At 44.0% G+C, this 22,076-nt stretch overlaps 1 protein-coding gene across 1 annotated transcript; it reads right to left on the bottom strand.

Annotated features, from left to right (window-relative positions):
• Nucleotides 1-615: 615 nt before the first annotated feature.
• Nucleotides 616-20,566, bottom strand: OBI1 (ORC ubiquitin ligase 1). Its single transcript, XM_088540285.1, has 6 exons — nt 20,437-20,566; nt 15,223-15,358; nt 14,244-14,335; nt 12,113-12,361; nt 9,203-9,291; nt 616-2,953 (listed from the first exon to the last, which is right to left on the bottom strand). The coding sequence occupies exons 1-6, from the start codon at nt 20,506-20,508 to the stop codon at nt 1,447-1,449; spliced, it is 2,145 nt and encodes a 714-aa protein (XP_088396411.1). The 5' UTR covers nt 20,509-20,566; the 3' UTR covers nt 616-1,446.
• Nucleotides 20,567-22,076: the final 1,510 nt, after the last annotated feature.

The following is a 22,076-nucleotide window of genomic DNA, read 5'->3' as shown; positions in this document are numbered from 1 at the left end:
TGGATGTGGGATTTTTGGCAAAGCTGTTTCTTAAAACACCGCAGTCCCCGCGCAGAACGGACCCAGCAGATTGCACACACGGGTGCACGTACCACAAAGTGCCTGCAAAGCACGAGCCGAGTCCACGGCAGCTTTCCAAGAGATCGGCCCCTGTCCGCGAGGCGCCGAGAGGCAGCGCATGGCTTTTCCATGTCACACCTACGGATGAATCAAGGATGCCTGTTCATAAGAAATGCCATCAAGGCCTATACGGACAGGAAAACCCGTACCTTACAATTAAATACGCCCTTAGAAAGCCTTAAGCACAATAACACAAAGACACCAGTTCTGCTTGCTGCTGAATTCGGTCTCCTGCCTGTACCAGGCCACCCCGTTAAGTTGAGCTATGCAGTGCATTATAGGAGAGCCACTAAAAGCCAGTTCCAGCAGCTGCCCTCCAGAAGGGCAATATGTCCAGCGAAGAGGAGAAAGGAAGATCTGACTTTTTGTGTGTGTGTGTGAATAAATTCACATTTACATCTTACAAAACTTTGCTATTTTCAAAATTACCAAAAAAAGAGAGGAAGTTTCCCAATTCTTCTTGGGCTAATTCAATATTTGAGGCAACAGCAAGGATTACAGTGCTTGTAACATCTTTTATTCAATTCACATAAAAAAGCATGCAGTATTAATGTAAAATGGTACAGTATTAATGTAAAATGTTCAGTGCACATTAGGTAAACAAGTCATTAGCATACAAACCCATTTTTACCCTCTATACAGGCAAACTGAACACGCTCGGCATAGGAACGCCTTGGGGGAACAAAATTAAAAATTGTGCTTAGCTCCCCAAAATACAAGCCATGTTTGCAATCTTAAAGAAGAGACATTTTCTAACCCAAGTGCTGGAACCCCGAAGAGAAAGAGCCTGCTACCTTCTACCTACTTCAAACAAGAGTTCCCTTACAGTACAGTGCTATGAAACAGTCTAAGCAGCAACATTTTCTCTGGGAGACAGGTTTTATGGCAAAATTGACAGTGTTTTATAGCAGTTTCATGAAACGTCAGTATAGGCAGCACGTGGCTGGCACGCAGGACATGTAACCTTCAGGAATGGGAAGCATAACCTTTAAAACAAGTTCTTCCCCTACATAAATGACTGATGTGACAAGAGCACTTAAATCTGTCCTATTTAAGGAAGCTGTTAAACTTCCAGATGTGAGCTCAGTTTACCTACCCCAAAACCCCATATATCCAAGTAAACAAAATGCCGTGCCAAAGAAAAGAATCTGGAATGGTTCTGCCCTAGGAAAGCGCTTAGCAGGGCAAAGGGAACATTCAGTTTTCACTTGGTCAAAAAAAGATAGGACCAGGTTGCATGGAAGTCATTAAAAATGAAGTTCACTTGGGAAATCCTAAGCATTCGCAGGTTGACAATTCTGAGTCACGTTTTATTTCCAAGCAGAATCAGTTTTTGGTAGTTTTGGAGGGACTGGCACTAGAAAGGCCGCTCTGAATTTTCCTCTTGGTTGACTGGCTCGTATTTTTATTTTTCCTTTCGGGAATGAAGGGAGAAACCCAAGGCGCGTTAAGTTGATTGTTCAGGTCAGTCTTTAAAAAGCAGGAACCAAACTTGTGTTCCTCAAACAGCCTCTGTGAGTTGCTGAAGAGTAAACTCTGGGAAAACTCCCTTTGAAACAGGCAGTTTGGAGGTTTCATGTCATCAGCCGCTACGTTCTGGCTTGCAAACAGCGGGAAGTGCTCGTTCATATCCATGTCCGATGGGGAGAGAATGGAAAACATGGTAGGTTTCCAGCCAGTTCTGTCACCCGGTGGGTCACTTGCCTCTGGACTCTTCATACTCTGCTCCTCATCCATCTCTTCCACTTTCTTCTCAGTTTCATTCAGAAGCTTAGAGCACTCCGTTGACTTTGAAGAATTATCAAGCTCCGAGGACTTAAAATTGTAGCACGGGCTCTTGCTGTTGTCTGATTCGGACATCATTGAATCCAACTCGGAAATTTTATCGAGGTAGGCAGCGTCCATGGAGGCCTCGCTGGAGGTTCTCGTGCGGTTCATCTCGGAAGAGCAGAGAGCATGTAGCTTTTTGGGTAAACATGAACTTGTTTTATCGCTGGCCTTTGCTGGGGTTTCATTTGACTGACTAGCTACGGTATTTTCTTCTGATTCATCAAAATCTAAGTTCTCAGCAAAGCTTGCTGGGCAGGCCCCCCAAAAACCCGACTTTCCTGTGGTAAAACAGTTCAGCTTCTTCTCACTGTTACAGCTGCTTGTGCTGTGTTCCGGGGCATCTTTGCTGCCGTCATCTGAGGTGTCACAGAACTCTTCAAATTTCAGTTTTCTCAGAAAGGACGAAGGTTTCCTTGCGTTTTCCTTCCCATCAGGAGTGTTCAACTGCAGGCGACTAAGAGACAGGAAAGGGGTGCACGGCGCTGGAAGCTCATAAAGTTCTTCATCCTTAAACGGGGCACATTCCTCTATTTTATTCCACTGCCCTTCCAAGCAGGCATCCATATTGGTAGTGCCTTCATCTAGGAGAACACCCTGGCAGCCTGCAAACAGCTCTTTCTGCGGAGCACCCTGGGGCTGTGACCCGTTGGACCCATCTTGACTGGAAGAGCTTGAACACGTCCCCCCGCCCGCGAGCTGCTCGAGGCTTTCAGGACCTTCCCTGGCAGCCAAGGCCGCCTCCTCCAGGCGCTCGACCCGGCTTTCCAAGCGGCCCGAGTCTTCCCCGACGCTCTCCGCTTCCTTGGCCTCTGTGGGAAGAGCTCCCTGGCCGAGGGCACTCGCGGGCCGGGTCCCTTCGCCGGCGCTTTTCAGCTGCAGCAGCTGACACTCCATCTCCTCGATGTACTTGTCGCTTCTCTCCAGCGCCTTTTTCAGGCGGTTCATTTCGCGCTCGCTCTGCTCCACTTTGGACTGAAGGGCGGCTACCGTAAACCTACCAAACCTGCAAAGGGAAAGAAGACACCAAATCAGGAAAGGGTGGATCCTCTAGGCGTGTTTTGAGCTCGTTTCCAAGGACACTGCTGCTGTACATAGTGCTAATTTGAAAACAAGAACCAGCACTGCACATCGCCGCTATTTATGAAAGAAAAAAAAAATCATCATATATAATGTATAGGTGGGGGCGAATACCTGAAAAGCCCAAATTAAACTATTAGAGGTAGTAAGGCAATAACAAGCAGATTACCCTTCCAGGGGCTGGTTCTATCAATTCAACTCAAATATGCATGAAGAATTATCCCCTAAAACAATGGCAAAGATTTATGATAACATTTGAACAGTGGTCCACATCTTGAAATATTTACATTCAATCATTTTCCTACACTACAGCAGTGTTTTACAATACATTTCTTACCCAATGTCACCTTGTCAACTACAAAATGCCAATACGAAATTCTGAAATTGCAAGAGTCCTTTGTGGTGGTTTTAAATACTTATGTAGACCATTTCAATTACACTCCCGTTAGACATACAGCTTTTCCCTGACCACCACACGGGTGGCATTTCCACAGATTTCAGAGCTACTTGTTTTTTGAGCCTTACATCTGCAACAAGCTCATTTCTTCCTCAACTCCGAAACAAAAAATGCTGCTTGTGGCTTGCAAAGGTTGTGCTGTTTGTGTGGCTTCCAGCCTGAGCACATTTTCAGCTGCAAAGATACAGCCCTCATCTTCCCCATCCTCCTCCAGCTTTCAAGAGTGACCTTCCCCAGAGGGCAGGTGAAGGTTTCAGCTACATGCCCTGACTAATTCCAACCTGCCACTGACAGCTGGGCACGAGGGAATTCCCTGCTCCATCCGAGACTTTCAATTTATGGAAAGAAAAAAAAAACAATTAAAGTTCTGGTATTATTAGGAAGGAAACTGCAGCCAACCTAAAACTCTGACACATCTGGTGTTTGTATCACAGAGGAATGACAAGTCCTTAGGTGGGATTATGCTAAACCCCACTTTCCACCTTGCAAATCCATGTGACAGCACAGGTTTGTATCCACTCCTTCAGCACTAGGACTGCCTCGCATTTCTCTCCTGTTTCTTAGTCTACCTCTATCTCCCTTCAAAGTCAGAGGAAATTTTCCCTCCCTTCTCCCTACGACTTCCCCAATTCCATCCCTCATTCCAACTCAAGATGCTCCTACTGCAACACTCAGACCAGAGAGGTCTGTGGGCCCCGTGGCCTGTGACTACTACCTGCAAAACGGCCACAAAACCGTGTCTGGATTTCCAGCAAATTGTTCTGTTTCTTCAGCTCCTGACCACAAAGCAACAGGAAATTGCTCTGGGCTTCCTATTGGGAACAGGCGAGGAAGGAGAATCATGACCCCTGAGCAGGTTGGACACCAGTGACCAGATCTGAGGTGCAGGAGCCCCAGCCTGCTTGCTCCGAGATGCTGGTTGCACTGGAATCCTACCAGGAGAAGAGGGAAATCCCTTTCCCCCAGCAATAACAACAATGCAGATGGCCCCTCTTTCATTTACTCACGCTGTTGGCAGCAAGTTTTCTAATTTCACGGCCGTGGCTCCTCCACTTCTGGTTGTGAGCAAGAGGGAGGGAAGGAAAGTTGTACACGGCCTCCTCCCACCCCTACTCAAAGGCAGGAAGGAGCAGAACCAGGGAATCCAAGGATTTTGCAGGGTATCTGCAGCTGAAGGGCGTTACAATGAAATGACCATCCTCACATACAGCAACACCTACTATCTCCTTCAATGAAAGGAATTTGGATTTTGGTGTAAAATATTGAAGGAGCCACTGGAGCGTGACAAGGGCCAAGCAGGAGGGCCTTCTTCTTAGAACAGGCAGACTCAGGAGCCTTCCTAACAAAGCTAACCACACAGGATTAGAGAATCAACATCTATCCTGCTTAAAAAAGCAGGTAAGAAATGATACAATTATCTTAAGAGTTAAGTGAGACAAATAAAATTGATCATATAAAATAAGCACTTATTCGCTATAAGGCACCTAGTGACTTATGGAAATGGTTCCAGGTGTTTAGTTGCCTCCTGGCCTCCAGCTATCACTCCAGAAGGACACAGGGCTCATACAGGAACTGTACCACAGCTGCCAGCCCTGGGCAGATGTATTAGACACCATATGGGGACACTGGGTGCCCCTCATCAGGCAACTGAACTTCACGGGTCAGGCCCTTTCTTCAGCTAGAGTCCTTCTCCTTGCCCCAACGATGTTCCAACTCGACAGAAGAAACCACAAATTCAGCAATCAGCTCTCATCTAGCACCAAAGAAGAACAAATGATATAGCTGTATGGTTTGACTAATTCCTTTTCACATTACTCCACGACTCCTCCCTCATAGTGATGCTCAGAGGGAGTTGTGGGAGCTTGGGTTCAAGTGTGGCAGCCTTTGACCAACAGCAGATCCAGCTTCCATAGTTTTTTCTTCCCTTCTTCTGTCTCTTCTGCTATTTCAGCTTTAAGGCTTTATTTTCAGAGATCACTGCCATAGCAGGTCTGCCCAGTGAAGCCCTCAGCTCCATATGGATTTAGCGTAAAGCCACAAAACCTCACATAAATATTTATTTTTTGTGTACATCAAGCAGTGGCAGCAAACAGACTTTTCCTGTATAACCATATACAGGACACTGGGCAGGCTGACATTCCATGGAAAGATCATTCTCCAATTCTAATCACCTGATAATCCCAACCAGGGAACAAACTGTGGCTCTTGCTCGTGTAAGTGAGACAACCTGCAAAAGAAACTAAGGCTGGAGGAGGCAGCAGTTATTTTTCCTAAGACCACTGCAGCTGGTCTTCAAATATAACCCTCCCTTGGGACTGCAATCTTGCTGGGAGATGGAGGAGAGACCAGTTTTCCCTCTAGGAAGAGGGAAGGCTTCCTTCCTTCTGGACATGTGTCACCACAATCTCATTTGCAGGCTCCATGAAACTCTGTGAAATATAGATTGAATGAAACAAGGGGTGGCATGAATGGAAATATTGGATTGAGGTATAAAAAGTGAATGTCATACACACTGACCTAAAAAGTCAACAGGATTTCGGTGTGGAGGTAACTGCAGTCATGAATCAAAGAAATGTATAAATTGCAAAAATGGAGAAAGAGGGAATGAAAAGAAAAAAAAAAGTAAAAACCAAACCCCAAACCCTAAGAGATAATGCAACATTTTTCTGCATGTCATAGATAGTTTTTCAGACTGGGATTTTAACTGGCAGAAGAAATTAAATATTAAGGGACAGGCCTCCTAAGAAGCTTAGAAGTCTGTTTCAAGCTCATTTGAATCTAACCATTCATAAAATACACTATACCCTGGAGTAGACAGACTTACTAGCTATTTTCCTTCAGGTAAAAAGCAAATATTCCTTTGCCAAAAATGCTTTTAGATTCATTGTGCTCTGCCAATGAACCTAACAGTTCTCTATTTTAAGTAGAGCTGGATGTAATAGGCCTTCATGATCCTGCAAAACTTGAGTTTCTGGAGTTTTCGTGCTATCTGGCAAAAAATCCTTCTGCTTTGCCTGAGAACTGGCAGACTCATTCAGGTTTCTGGTGAGAATCAAAGCAGAAACTAATTTCTTTTTGCTTTTCAGACATATAACCCAACTGAAAGAGGGCTTAGTATTGTGGCCTTCACATCTGTGTTTTGATCTAAGACAAAGAGAAACCGTCTCTAAGAAACTTTTCTCTCAAAAAACACCTTTCATGAAAAAAAAAAAACCTGATGAATTAGGGTTGTCCATTAAAAAATGTATATAAAAACAAATAAAAAACCCTGACACTGATGCAATGTCAATTTTATTGACATTTCTGACATTTTCCAGCAGGTTTTAATGGATACAAGCAAAGAAAAAACAACAACCCAAGACCATGATAAAAGGAAAGTTTTTCATTTACCTTCAAAGAAGGCTAATTATATTTTTCCTGTGAAGTAAGTCAGGGGTTAAATCTGTGCTACAAAGGGACTGTTCTCAGTGTTTCTGGTGCTATAAAGCAGAACCTAGTGAAATCCTCGGTGGCAACATTTAGTGGCAGTGTCACTATGTAGGAAATGAACCACAACCTGGGCTAATGGGACCGTGAATCCTGACAAATCTGTTCAGAAACAGTTGAATTGACTCCAGTATTAGTTACACAGGCCGGGGTTAAGCGCGATTCCACAGCCAGCAGTTTGCAGTTTGCTGAGGACTGCAGGACACCGAAGCAGGAGCACTGTGGTGTTCAGTAGGAAGTCTCAGTGCCACTAGAAAGCTGCCCAGCAGCTTCTCCTGACATTCGTGCTCAGAGCAATGTGAATGAAGTGCAACAAAAAGAACTGTATGAGCAGTTAGTTGCGGTTTAGCTGCATAGAAAGATTGATTACAGTGATGTTAATGTCCTCAGCTCTGGGTTTCACAAGCAAGATAAAGAATGAGAATCATTGCAGTCACTGTGTAGTGTGTGAAACCTACTCAAAAGACCTTTAAAATATTAGTTATCAAAGTCTGCCACAGAAACCAGAAGAAGCTAAGGAGTCTAAAGGAGTCTTAATATATCTGATAGGCACAAGTTTTTTCTTGCATATACTTGCATTCCTGGAGCACCTGCAAACACAGCAGTGAATTCAGAGCAGGACTGATGCTGAAGTTGGCTGAAACGGTGTAGACAGGCAACTTTCTGAAAGCTAAAGTGTTAGAACTGTTCCTGAACCACTTTAAGCCCAATTCAGCTCATGTCCTCCAAACAACACCCAGCCACAGCTCTGGAGTTAACATGAGTGAGAGTCTATTCCCAACAGGTAGGCAAGATGTGACTATTTGTTTTGGAGATGAGAGAAAAAAACATTTTGGAAATAGGGGGAAAAAAAAGTACAGATATGGAAGGGCCAATCCAGTCGGCCTCTGGGTTACAAAACAGGCCTTGCCACTGTCCAGTTTCCAATAACATTTGGGATTTCTAAGGAGGACAGCAATCTGCTACTCTTCTAGGCTACATGGGCAGACGACGAGGAAATTACGAAGTCTGAAATCCCCTCCCTTCCCAACATTTTTTTTTTTTTCTGGCAACTGGGAAGTAAAATGTGAACCAGTTAGAAGACATTGTGAAATTCTCTCCACTGGAACCTTACTTCACCTCAGTAAAGCAGAATCAAGTTAGATGATCTAGTCTCTTCTAGTCTCCAGTTAGATGACCAAGACCTTAAGCAGTGCTGGGGACATCCAGTCAGAATGCACCTTTGTACATTGTAACACAGGGATCATATATGTCCCTTCCTGTGGTTTGGAATGCTGAGTAGACTGGCGAGTATGTGCTCCATAAAGACCGATTTCATGTTCAAATGACTGGCTTGCGAGCAAGAACAAAATCTGGAGAGCTCTCCTCTCACACTACACACACCCAAAAGCCACCTCACCAAAGTCATCCTCTCCACCTCAGAAAAGCCCTGTATAAACCTTATGCTAACACTGCCCTGAGCTTTCTAAGATCTCAACCAGGAGTAGTTTGGCTGGAGTCACGAAGACTATGCTTGCAGAAAGGCAGCGAGAGCAAAGGATGCAAATCTAAAATAAGATCATGTAAGGATCACAAACTGGAGAAATTCTCATGAGATATCCCGAATAAATGATACCTTAGCACACAAGTGTAATCAATATGACAGAACTGCTCATTTTGAAGGTCACTATCACTGTTGCTTGAACTGCTTAAGAGAGAAAATTAATAACAGACATCACTTGTCAGAGTGATGTCCTCATGCTACAGAATCCTGATTCTTCAAACCTTGACCGACAGAAAGTTATCAGGGACTGTCCTTGAATTGAGAATTAATTCCACAGAATAAATGCTAAAGGGAGAAGAAGGAAAAAGAAAACGGACCAAACAGAAGGAGCCAGAAATTCTGTACTCTCTCACAAGCCTTCTACTTTGATAAAAGCGTACCCACTTTAAAAGAAATCCTTCTAGAACAAAAGAAAGTTAATTGCAGAATTCAATCAATAAATGCAGCCCTTTAGTACAGCCTAGATAATACAAGGACAACATCATTTGCAGTCAATGTATATTCCTTTGCTGAAGACTTGCTGCTATTCTTTAAGTTGTATTTATCACAAATCTGAGAGTATAAATACCAAAGTCTACCTTGGAGACACATATACAACCACGTACACAACTCACAATTTTAGGTTAGAGTCCTACAACAGTTAAACAGTCTATAAATAAAATATGGCAGCTTTTAAAATATTTACATACTTTTGGGGTGATCTACTATCAACTTCAGCTTTTAGTCGCAAATTCTCTCTTAAAAGGCTATTGTTTTCCATGCTCAGTTTCTTATTTGCCTAAGGAAAAAAAGCAAAAAAAAAAAAATAAGTATACAGTAAAACAGAAATGACTTCTAATATTTATAAGACAAGCTGTTTCTGCTTTTTAAAGAGACAGAACTAGAAATGTGAAGGCAGGAAACAGCCCTCAGACAGGGACACCACTTAAAAAATTACCATGGGAAATGGCTTGCAAAACTGACTAGCGAACAGACATTTTTTATTTATATTCCCAAAATACACTGCAAGTGTCCTATCTAGGGAAATAAACACAGTCACGTTAGTTAGCACAGAAAGTCATTAAGGGGATGTACTAATGGCAATTCCATGTTTTTTTTTTCCACATGACTAAATACTTTAAGTACATTAACATTACAATGTGCAGGTATCAGCAAAACTATGTCGAACAGCTTCCCCCACCCCAAATTAGAGGAAGATTACTTTTTTTTCTTCCCTTTTGGTTTGTTACTTTTAAAGCATAGTTATTGTATGGATGCAAATCCATTATGACAAGCTGTTTACAGTCTTCCTTCACTTTCTTCCATGATGTTATGATTAAGACTCCTGATTCACCACCCTTCTGACTCCTTGAATTGAGGTCAATTCCTTCTTCTCAGTTCAGGGAACACACTTGTTAACAAGATACTTTATAGCAAGGGAACTTTTCCTGCCGCCGTGTTTGAGAGCCACGAATGCCATCAGCCTAACAAGGAGAAAACATTCCTTGCACTTCAGAGTCTGCTCCGTCCCCATGCGCTGAAAACAGCACCAATGATCCAAGGCTCGTAACCTCACTGAGATGGGAGTGAGGGAATGAGCCCAGGGTTTTGAAGTCTCATTGTCACGGAGTTTTTACCTGGTGACGCAGAACTGGACCAGCCTCCTGCTCAGCAAGTGCTCTAACCTCTAAGCCAGTACGCTGAAAGGGATCCCCAGCCGTGGTACAACAGGTACATTGGTGCTTCCAGGTAACCCTGAGTGAGCGAGTATGAGTGAGGGAATTCCCTCGCTGTATTATTAAGCTTGTATCACTGCTTTACATTTGCTTTGACCCAATTCAAAGTCACAACGTTTACTTTGGGAATCTTTTCCCACGGATATTAAAGATGTAAGGTGGCCACCAGCTCTTCACCCAGCCTGGTTTTAAAAAGAAAGTGGCTGCATCCACATTTTCTGAGGGACCCTCTCTCACAGGGAAGAGTGATGGATGCTCTAAGTTCTCAGGTCAGGTATTTTAAGGAGAAGAAGGTTTCTAGTTGCACATCAGATTGCAAGAGGAAAGGGCTGCCACACTTTTCCGACTAGGGCTGTTCAGTGCACGCGCGCAAGCGAAAGAAGGTTAAGAAGAGCCAAGTGACTTCAGGTACTTCCAGAACTGGGCAGCTGCCGAGCAAGAAACACATGGGAAGAGAGTGCTGGGATCACAGTTTTGGACTTGGTCCCTAAAGCCCATCTAAATCTTTATTTGGATCTAATCCTTAACCAAACCCAAAGACTCCATAAACATAAAACCCCTGCTTTGCTAAGGCTCAAGTTACGCTGAGGAAAAAAACAGAACAACCCTGGGCTATATTATTATTTTACTGATCCAGGGAAAAAGTTAGGAACCCCAATCACCACAAAACAGAGGCACTACGGTTTAATATAGGAAAAAAAGGCACCTACCAAAAAAAACCAAACACCCCCAAAAAACAGCCTAGCCAAGCAGACAGGAATCTACTTATTTCAACTGCATGTGACTCTGAAGCTCCTGGGATGCTCTTACAGGGCATCCTGACTTTTAAAGTTGAAGTCTGAGTGTAACCTATTTATTAAAAATGTTTGCTTCTTCAACTTATTTTTCCTGTTTATCAAGCGGGGTCCAATCAAGTCCAGAATCTGTTTCAGACTACACAGAGGCAAAACTAGAGGCATCTCATTAATGACAACAGAGTGGCAGAGCCCCGTGAATCTGTGGGAGAAGTTGAAATAGAAGAAAGCGAGGGTACCCTGAACACATAAATCTTTCAGCTAGGGTACCTTAAATACATAAAGCTTTCAGCTAGTGCATCCTAAATGCATAAAGCTTTTGCAGGAGGCAATCCAAGATTGCTAACAGAGGAAATAATGATAGAATTTTGAGTGAATGCAGGTCCAATTTTCTCCCACTTGCCCTTCAAATTCGCCTTGACATTTTGTTCTCATTCAATGTTCGAGGCCATTCTTCTGGTGCCTGTAGGTAGATTTTTGCAAGGTATTTTTATTTAGTTGTATTTTCATGTGATTCTTCATCTCCTGCACCCCTCCTTCTGCAGTCTGGAGTTTTGCTTTATAAGACAGTTAAGGTGTATAAAAAGCTGCAGGTTTCCAGTAAAGGATCTTTTGGTCATAAAATGCTGAAGCTTGTCTATTTTAGGTCAAAGGGGCAAGTTACTCTGTCTCAGCAAATTGCACCGAAAATATCGGCTAGCAGAGAGGGCAATAGTGCAAAATCTGCCTCAGCCAATCGTACTATGTTTGGCCACTTAATGCTGTAAAATAGATATATTATATAGATTATTGCAAGCCTTAGAAATCTGGTCATCAATACTGGAGACATGTGCTACCATAATCCAATTATCAAGCCACAGAGTGACAGAGGAGTTGAAGAAGAGTCACATACAAGACTCGCCAGAACAAGCAGTAACAGGTGACATTTGGTAATGCTGTATGGAAATACTGTGATACATCGACAGTCACTGGAATTCAATTTTTGCCCTACTTTCTGGATCTATGAAACAGCAAGAGGCCACGCTAACTCTCATCCCTGTTTAACCAATATGAAACAGCTACAGCACAACTGAAGAAACACATTTATTACCTCCTTCAACTTTTCCACATTATCTATCACTTTTTCACATATATCATTGGCAGCTTTCAGCTTTTTGCTCCATTCCTCCAGGGTTTCTGGGCCAGTGGTACTTGTTTCATCTGTTGACTGGCTAGTTTCCTCACTTTGGCAAGATAAGGATGACATTGTAGGATCCAGAAGAGACTTTAGTTGTGTCTGTAAACCAAGGTTTTTACCCCTCAGATCTTCCACTTCTTTTTGCAGGGATTCTATTTCATCCTGAAGGCACCAAAAATTAAAATATCACAGGAATTAAGATAACAAGTCAGATTAATTAAACAATACTGGCAAGTTCCCACAGCACTTTAGAAGCACCATCTCTCCGGCAAACCCAAATGCCTGCCTTTACTTACACAAGGCTCCGTGTGCTTACGTGCTCTGCTTCAGGCAGGATTTTATCAACACACATGCTGAAACACGGCGCAGGCTTTAGCGAAGGGAATCCCCCGCCTGCACGCAGGATCCTGAGCAAACTGGCTGGCAGACCACAAACTCTAGAGTATTCAGCAACAAGGCTCAACTTACTAGGGCGCTCTCTGAGATGATCTCCTGCATAAAATGTGCTCTTAAGGGGGTCCTCTGCTAATTCATTTGCTGTTAATTGGGTATGATATGCAAGAAATACCCTGAAACATCTTATGCTCAGATGCTGAAAGTGCCTACATTACAAGTGGATGCAGGACTGCCTGGAAGAGCTTGCTCAACGGTAACAGCTGCACCAATGCAAACAAGTCCAAGGTAAAAATTCTTGAAGACCAACGAACAAGGCTCTTAACTGCATCAATTGGGAGCCAAACAGAAGCACGGAATTCAAAAACACCCTGTTTAAAGGTGAAAAGACTTTTTTTCCTGTCTGCCATGCTTATACTTGAGTTGTTCAAGCTCAGACTGCCCAAGCAAGCCACATAATGATATTAACATAAATCCAGGGCATATTTACATTAATCATACTACTTTTTTTTTTTTTTTCGCCCAACACGAGAACAATCATTTTAAAACAGGAAGGTTTTTCTTTTTGAAGAGATTTATGTTATCTTATCCCTAGCCATAGAATTTGAAGGTCACTTACTAGAAATATACAAAACTTTCTTCTCCTGATCCCTCCATAAAAGAAATCGCATTGTAGGTACACCTAGCATAAAAGACAACCCTAACTTCCATAATGGTAGGGATATACATAGGGTCCATTTCATAGAATCATAGAATCCTTAAGGTTGGAAGGGACCTCCAAAGATCACCTAGTCCAACCCCCCTGCTCCAGCAGGGACACCTAGAGCACGTGGCACAGGGTGGCATCCAGGCAAGTTTGGAAGATCTCCAGAGGAGACCCCACAATCTCTCTGCGCAGCCTGTTCCAGGGCTCTGTCACCCTCACTGTTAAGAAAACAGTTTCCTTTCTCTCATTCCCCTTGCTATGAGACAAGTGTCCTGGAGAAACACAGGATGTCTTCATACAGCTGCTGCTAAGGAAACAACAGCTGAGAAGAGGAATCAAGCATGTACCTTATTGACAACCTCTCCTTTCTTCCTAAGAGAATATTTTTCAGTTGGAGAGCGGCCAAGCATTCAGTCATTTTCAGAAGACAATAAAGCACCAACAATTAAAAATTAATCTATGATAGTAGACTCTAGTGGGCAATACCCTTCAAAAATGTAGCCTTGCTGAGTAACATGGAATACATCAAAAGATGTCTGTATTTGTAAAACTAAACTAAAATATGTGTGTCTGTGTGTGTGTGTGTGTGTGTGTGTGTGTGTAAAAAGAGGACCCTCTCATCTCAACTAGGGGTGAAATTTCCATGCTACTCAGGATATACTGGCTATACTTGGTTACCTGTGAGTTAGAGAGAGTTTCACTGCTGACTTCATTGGGATCACGTCAACTAACAGCAAGTCCTCTCTCCTAACCTCAACCTGAAGATGCCATTTTAATGCAGCTGAGTTGCATGTAGGTTCAGTATCAAGCTTGGCTCAAAATATATTATTATTAATAATACAAAATAAAAGCAACACTAGAACCCTGAGAGCGAAGAGACCTCCTGGACCTATTAACTTTCGTTGTAGTTCACATGAAAGGTCACAACAGTTCTCACATACCCACCTCATACTCTTTGTGGAGTAATTCAAGTCTGGTTTTACGCAGGTGTTTCCTGACTGTTGGACTAAACACAGGATCACTTTCACTTGTTCCTCCTAAAGCAACACAGGATAAAAACTCAGTAATATTGTTTCCTTTAAAGTCATTTCAATGTTACTTACCCATCTTAGAATGTTTTTCATACTATTATACACGCACACAGACACACAAACAGCTGAACAGTGGACCAAATTACCATGGCAGAATATAAATTCCTTTCATTTTTAGAGGAGTTGACAAGGAGTATCTCTTAATGATGTTTAGGTGTCAAAATCCTCTCAAAATTTGAAAATTCTAACTTGTACTTTTGTTGATAGAATCTTATTTTATTGAATATACTACTATTCAAAGAAGGTGAGTGGGTAGAAAAAAAACACTTTTACATTAATTTAGCACAAAATTACGCAAATTTGTAATGTAAAATTGTTTAGATTTATTTTCCCTTGACAGGACCAGATATCAAGGCTGATATTTCTACCTCAAATTAAGGTAGACAGTACTTAACTGTATTTTGGGGAAACAAACAAACAAACAAACAAACAAACAACAACAACAAAAAAAGGTGAGGGAAAACAAGAGAAAAGAAGACTATAGGCTCACTCCAAATTCTGCTTCGAAGTATTTTATTTCCCAGCTAAATAATGCCCTCTTAGGTCAAAAGGTTGCAATACATAGGTAGAGTATCTGAAGTGAGATGCACCTTTCTTCCAGTTAAACGAATTATCCATCAAGATCTAAAAGAGCAATCATCAGGGCTGCTGGGTACTTGCTGCCTGTGAATAATCAAACCATGAATATAAGCAACATCCTTGGAAGTTTTACCTTGTAGTTTTGTACACTCCTAGAAAGGTGTAAAGTCATTTCTTCCTTAACACTGGTAAAAAATGCACACGAACCTGGACATCTCTGAGCTCCAAAGTTCAAAGCTGAAAGTTGTCCTTACCTATAATTTCCTTGCAGGGATTTTCAGGTGTGATAGGAATCCTGCAAGCTGGACACTGATTATTGTTCTTCAGCCACACATCAATACAAATGGAACAGAAGACATGGTTGTTGACACAGATGACTGGGTGACGCACCTTGTAGCGTTAAGAAAAAGAGCAAGCAAACAGAGAGACACTATGAGTACCTTATACTTTTTACAGGTAATGAAATAGGAAAACATACTACTCCAATATATACTACTCCAATACCATACACTTACTCCTCATGTGTATAGTTGCACTTGATGATCTTGAAGGTCTTTTCCAACCATAATGATATGATTCTAAGTCTGGTCATAAACAGGAAAAATACCTTGTTGTTCTGCTGCACGAGAAGTGATCTCCTGACTCAGCAGTTCCAAGCTTCCCCATTAGTGGTGTCACCAAACCTCAACCATCTTTGCAAGCCTAAAGGCTTTGGTTCCAAGAGCTCCTCGGTACACAGCGTGCTGGGTACCCCCGTCACTGCATTACCCCTACGACTGCAGCCAGCCGCTCCAGCGAAACCCACTTGTCTCCCTAAGCAGGGGGATGCCACGTAGGAACCGATTTCCAAAAGTGTTCTCCTCCCGAACGGGGGATTGCCTCTGGCAACAGCCAACACTTTGTCTTGGAAGAGGCATCACTGAAACAGACAGGATTTCGGATTACATTTAGCCCAAATGTAATCAGCTGCATGAAAATCAACCTTAAAAAGGATAAGGGCCAAATCCATAGAGCAGAAATATGAACCAGTAATTACTAATTCAACCCTTCTGCTAAATATGCATTACTGCTAAATAAGTCATTACCTAAGAATGGGGCAACCGAAAGCTTAAATATTCCAATCAGATGCAGATCCTTTCCATAAGCTTCCCTCCATTCCAGACCAGCAGTGTAAACAAACATTTAGAAAATATTAATGATAATGCATTATTCTCTCTTGTCACTTAACTATAAATCCTGTTTGAAAGCGACGAAGCACAGAAGCACCAAAAAAGAAAACAGAAGAATGAAAAAAAAAGCTTCCCCCATATCTATGCCTTGCTGAAGCATGTGTTATGGCTTACAGTAATAGGCACTCTCAAGTCTCTCAAGACTTACCATTAATATCTTCTTAAAAATAATTGCTTGATTCCTCCACCACTATCTTCGTTCTAAAGGTCTATTTTGAGACATACAAGCAGTGGTATCTATTACTTTATATTCTATTGCATTGCTTTTATGAAGCACTTAAAACCCAAATTCAAGAGAACTCCTATAACTTTCAAAAAGCCCTATCACCCTCAAGATCTTCCTCCCTCTACTTTTAGAAAGGTAGTCAAGCTACAAAGAAAGATGAAATGTTGTCAGGGAAAAAGCAAGCAACTGGAAAGGACAGCTAATAACCACTTTGGAAAACAGACTGGATGTGTCCTGTAGCAATCATACCTACAGCATCAGCATTGCCCAAGCTAAACAAAGAAAACCCAAGCATTTTATCACATAAATACATATGGATCTGATTCAAGGCCCAGATCTGTCAGGCTCTTCCCCAATTTACTTTCTGTGCCTCTGTCACATTACAGGATTCACATTATAAAAAAATCCATTATGACAATCTTAGGAGCCTAAGGGTTTGCATATACACAAACAGAAACTAAGTTCCTAAAGGTGTGAATAGGAAAAGAGTAAGTGATTTCTCAAAGTGTCTGCAGACTCTCACCTCTAATTAAGGAGTTTTTTTTATGATTAATACAAGTGTTCACCACAAACTCTTGAAGAGTTCAAATATTACAGTTTCAAGCATCAAAAATATATCTCTGTCACTTACTTTAAAAAAAAAAAGCAAAGCCAAGCTCTTCCAGCTTTTTCATCATCACTAAAAGGAAAAAAAAAAGACAAACAAAAAAAAAAGAAAACTTTTTCTCTGGACCAGCTTCTTCCTTACTCAGGAGGAGTCAGAGAAAAGCTACATAGCTTTGATTGCATATAAAGCAAAAGAAAATAATAAAGTCTAAACAGTGAAAGACATTTCAGGAGTGCAGGTCTCCTCCCACGGGAGCGAAAGACCCTCAGCTCCCCCAATCCTGCCATGCAAACGCACTTCCTGCAAGTGAATAATTATTCCATATCTCTAGCAAAGTAGTAAGTCACGTTTATTGCTCTCTAGGGTACAGTGCTTGTGATTTAGACACCTTCACAAGGCTCACCGCAGTGCTGCGGTGCGTGACTGCTTTCGGTAGCTCACAATCCACACAAAGCAAAGGAGGCAACAATAGCAGAAGCTGCAGGTAAAGCTCTTGTCACTGAACGCAAAGGCTGGGCTGCAACTTTTCTCCAAGAAGTCTGCCAGCTGCCACAAGCTCATGATGGGCAGGTAACACTGCCTACTCGGGACCAAAAACCAGCAAATTCTACTGTATTACAGTGCAGTTTCAGTTCCTCAGGCAACCACAGAGGCAAAGCAGACTTCAGCTTCTCAGGCAAGGCTCGAGGAGGTGGGCGACTTTCAGGAACTTCTGATTTCTTCCCACTCAAAATGCAAACACTGATGACGTTACCACGCTGCTGGCATGCACTGAAGCCTCAAATCCTGCACACACCTATGCTGCTTTGAGGGCAGTTGTAGACCTTTAAGCAGCAGGCATATATGCAGAAGACATCTAATAGTACTGTGTGAATGCCTATGGCATTCACATGGGAGGGATTCCACAACACACACAAAATTGTGTGTCCAAGCCCTTGCAAGCTGTGATCACTAGGCCCAAGAGAAGAGACCCTCTGTCATTCCAGACTGAACAATCCTGGTAGATACAGACAGAAAAGAGAGGCCTGAAACAGTGGCAAGTTTTTTGGAGTTCCAAGTGTTTGGATAATGATGCGCTCAGCTACAAATAAAACTAAGAAGGCTACACTAAAACAGCATTCAGATTATAAACATAAAATGTAGTTGAGCAATTTAACTCGGTATAAATGCTTATTTACTCATTTGGCAAATAGACTTTACAAATATACCGAGAAAATGGATAACAATGTTTTTCACACTCCCAAGATTTCTGCTCCGTTAAATACAAGGAGTGGATGACATTACTGAAGGAGTCTTTATCGGCTATGTTTTTTTTTTTTTTTTTACTGTCTCACAAACTATGCACAGAAAATTTAACTAACATATTTCATTATTTTGCATCAAACCCTTTGCACATTTTGCAAACATATATGAAGATGTATTTTCTCATTGTAGGGTAGAACATACACTAAGTGGGAAGCCTGTGCTACAAGTACTAGAATAGGTTAACTCTCCATTCCACTTTCTGCTTTCTCCTGGAAAACAGGACAAAAACTGCAATATTAAACAAGACAAAGTTTTTCTTCCTCTAGTCTAACTCTTGAAAACAGAAAAGCTTTTTCTAAAGTCTGTCAATGAAGTAATAAGCTGCAGAAAAAGACTCATAAGAAAAAAAGAAAAAAAGTCAGCATGAGCAGCCAAATTTTGCCAAAATTGAAATAATTTCAGACTTTTGGGAAGGAAAGCATTCACTGAACCGATTACAGATGTCACCACAAGATTCATGTGTAACGTGAACGTATTAGTTCACTGCAAGATGCCAAGAAAGAAGAGTGGGGAAAACTCTTCCGGTACAAACTCCAGTACAAACCTGATCGATTTCACAAGTAGGAGACAGTGACATGAAATGAGGCTTCACAGCAATCTATGAATGAATTCATAACAAGGTCATTGAGTGCTTAGATTACTGGAAATTACTGGGAGAAGATTTAATTGGCAATAAGTTACCAGTTTGTTTTAATCTTCTCCTTTTCAAATGAAATCTACCCTGAATAATAGAGACAGTTAATCTGTGCTCTTCTCCATTCATACAAACCAGAAAAGGAGAGAAAACAGGGCCACAGCTGGGACACTTTATTTTGTTTCCACAGAAAAGCCAAGAAAGGCCTGACCATGGCTGATGAAGCCACGAGGCTGCTGAGGCACGTGGGGAAGAGGAGATGTCCGCCTGCTTTTACCACCTGTGCTGCACCTATTTTGCACCTCCAACACATTGATCCCTTTGTCATTTTATCAAACAAGCAGCAAAGATCTCAGAGCACAGGCCAGGTGAACTAGAAAGAACCAGGAGAGTAAATGCCAGAGAGTGAATATAAGGGTTATTTGTATTTCTTTGTAATTTCTGATGTGTTTAAAGAGGTTTGCTTTGGTTGGGGGCACAAGGAAATGAGAAAGAACAGAAATGGAGAAAGAAAAAGAATGTTAGAAGCAACTAGTGACAGCTACTAGTTTTGTGGGCTGCTAGAGAAGAATGGACCGGTGACAGCCTCCCCTCCAGAGGAGGAAAAGCACCGAAACCCTCTTGGACGAGAAAGAGGGAAATGAGGCTTTTCCTCCAAATCGCTGGCACATTGTTCAGTGATTTTTTTAAATCCCCTTAGTTGCACGACTTTCATTTACAAACCGTTTCGCTCATCCTCTGTGATACAGGGCTCAGTCACAAACTCACTCGAGTTTTTAAAATGGTTAAATTCCTACAGACAAAGGCAGGAATAAAACAATCCCCCTCAAAACCGCTGCCCTGAGGGCGATACCCCCAACACTTTATTTTTGCTGGGGGGTAAGGGAGAGCTATGGCCCCAGCTCAGCACAAAGTCCCCACTGTGGCAGAGATGGCAACAGGCTTCGCCACCAGCTCTCCCAGGGCTGGGATCACCCCATTCCCCTGCCTCTGGAATCGGGGATCCGGACGTAGTCCGAGGCAGGGTCCATGGAGATCCTTGGATACAGCTGGGGATGGGATCACCCCTTCTGGGCACCGGAGAGGCGCGTTGTCCCGCATTACTACAAGGCGGGATTATCTCCCCCTCCCACACACAGACACACAAAGGGGCCTGAGCCCTTCCCCGGGGACCGGGTTCCCCCTCAGGACTTGTCGCTCTTCCTGGATATCCGCCCTCCCAAGGGGATCCTCCGGGGAAGGGAATAAGGGAATCACCTCTCCCTTCCGCCGCCCCCCGCCCCGGATCTCGCCCGTCCCGCGGCCGGGATCGCCCCCCTCCCCCCGCCTTAGTTCCCCCCGTCCCGCTCGGAGCGCTTTGTAACGCGGCAGAGCCGGGCAGGGCCTCTCCGAGCAGCCGCCGCCGGTGGAGCGGGGGGACACGAGGCCGCCTCGGGGAAAGGCGGCGGGCAGAGGCGGCGCCGTTACCTTGCCCAGGCAGATGTGGCAGGTGATGGGCAGCGTGAGGGAGAGCGTCACGCTGGGGCCGCTCTGCGCCATGGCGGCGGCGCGGGCCCCGCGGCGCGGAGCTCCCGGCCGCTCCCGGCCCGGCCCGGCCCGCGGGCGGCAACGGCGGCGCGCAACGGCCGCCGCCCCGCGCCCGGCGGCGGCTACGGCGAGCGCGCGGGGCCAAGATGCCGCGCGCGCGCGCGCCGCGGGAGGGCAGGGGAAGGGATGGGGCCGCCCCGCGCCGCCATGGCCGCTGCTCGGCCCCCGCTGCCCCGTGCCCGCATGGGGAGCTCGGGGCGTTTGGGGCGGCCTCCCTGCAGGGGAGCGTTTCCCTGCGCACGCAATGCGCTGTTTTCACGGTTTAGTCAAGGAATTTGTGGAATAATTTGTCCAATAAATCCAAACAATTAAGTCCTAAGCACCCCCCTGCACCCTCTGTGCTTCTCTCTCTTGGTGGCGTGAGCACGGATGGGACGAACCGGAGGAGAACTACGGCTGTGGTGCCCATCAGCCACATCACCGCTCTGGTGGCCACAACCCTGGTGACCACCAACTTGGTGGCCATTGCCTTAGTAGCCATTGACGCCCTGGCCATCACCCTGGTGGTCGTTGGCCTGGCTGTGGTTGTGGAGGGCAAAGCAAAAATCCCAACCATAGGCAATCCCCCAAGCGATGGTGCAGGTTCAGTAACGCTGGACGATGCCTGGAGAGACCTTCCTGTGCTGGTCCATGGTAGCCACAGAGTCACCTCCACAAGCCAAAAACCGGGTGGCCGACACTCCAGAGGGCTGTGCTGCCATTCAGAGGGACCTAGACAGGTTGGAGAGTTGGGTAGAGAGGAACCTCATGAGGTTCAGCAGGACAGGGGGGTCCTGCACCTGGGGAGGAATAACCACAGGCACTAGGACAGATTTGGGGTTGACCTGCTGGAAAGCAGCTCCGCAGAGAGGGATTTGGGAGTCCTGGTTGACAAGAAGTTAACCATGAGGCCGCAATGTGCCCTCGTGGCCAAGAAGGCCAAGGGGATCCTGGTCTGCATGAGGAGGAGCGTTGCCAGCAGGTCGAGGAAGGGGATCCTGCCCCTCTGCTGAGCTCTGGTGAGGCTGCACCTGGAGTATTGTGTGCAGTTCTGGGCTTCCCAGTACAAGAGGGACATGGAGGGTCCAGCATAGGGTGACAAAGATGATTAAGGGACTGGAGCATCTATCTTATGAGGAAAGACTGTTTAGCCTAGAGAAGAGAGGACTGAGAGGAGAGCCGATCAACATGTACGAGTACCTGAGGGGAGAATGTAGGGAGGATGCGGCCAAACTCTTCCTGGTGGTGGCCACTGGCAAGACAAGGGGCAATGGGTACATGGGAAACACAGGAAGTTCCACCTCCATATGAGGAAGAACTTCTTTCCTGTGGGGGTGACAGAGCCCTGGAACAGGCTGCCCAGAGAGGTTGTGGAGTCTCCTTCTCTGGAGATCTTCAAAACCTGCCTGGAAGCAGATGATATAAAATGGAAATGTAAATGCATGAAATGAAAAATTATTATGTTTTGAGATTTAAACAGAACCACTGATATGTGAAATACATTAAAAGAATTTATCAAGCACTTAGCAAAAAGCACAGGG

Source organism: Tinamus guttatus, unplaced genomic scaffold, assembly GCF_059628265.1.
Source record: "Tinamus guttatus ecotype Peru unplaced genomic scaffold, ASM5962826v1 Tinamus_guttatus_pri_ptg000058l, whole genome shotgun sequence".
NCBI classification, from domain to species: Eukaryota; Metazoa; Chordata; class Aves; order Tinamiformes; family Tinamidae; genus Tinamus; species Tinamus guttatus.
The sequence above is the reverse complement of the archived record's forward strand: the minus strand, read 5'-3'. Positions and strand labels throughout refer to the sequence as shown.

What these genes read in the sequence shown, in the direction of transcription:
- OBI1 (XM_088540285.1), bottom strand. Translation starts at nt 20,508, where the DNA reads ATGGCGCAGAGCGGCCCCAGCGTGACGCTCTCCCTCACGCTGCCCATC. An exon ending in ATGTGGAAAAGTTGAAGGAG is followed by an intron (nt 9,292 to 12,112) that starts GTAATAAATGTG and finishes TTTTTTCCTTAG; the next exon opens with GCAAATAAGAAACTGAGCAT. An exon ending in GATAGTAGATCACCCCAAAA is followed by an intron (nt 2,954 to 9,202) that starts GTATGTAAATAT and finishes TTCCCTTTGCAG; the next exon opens with GTTTGGTAGGTTTACGGTAG.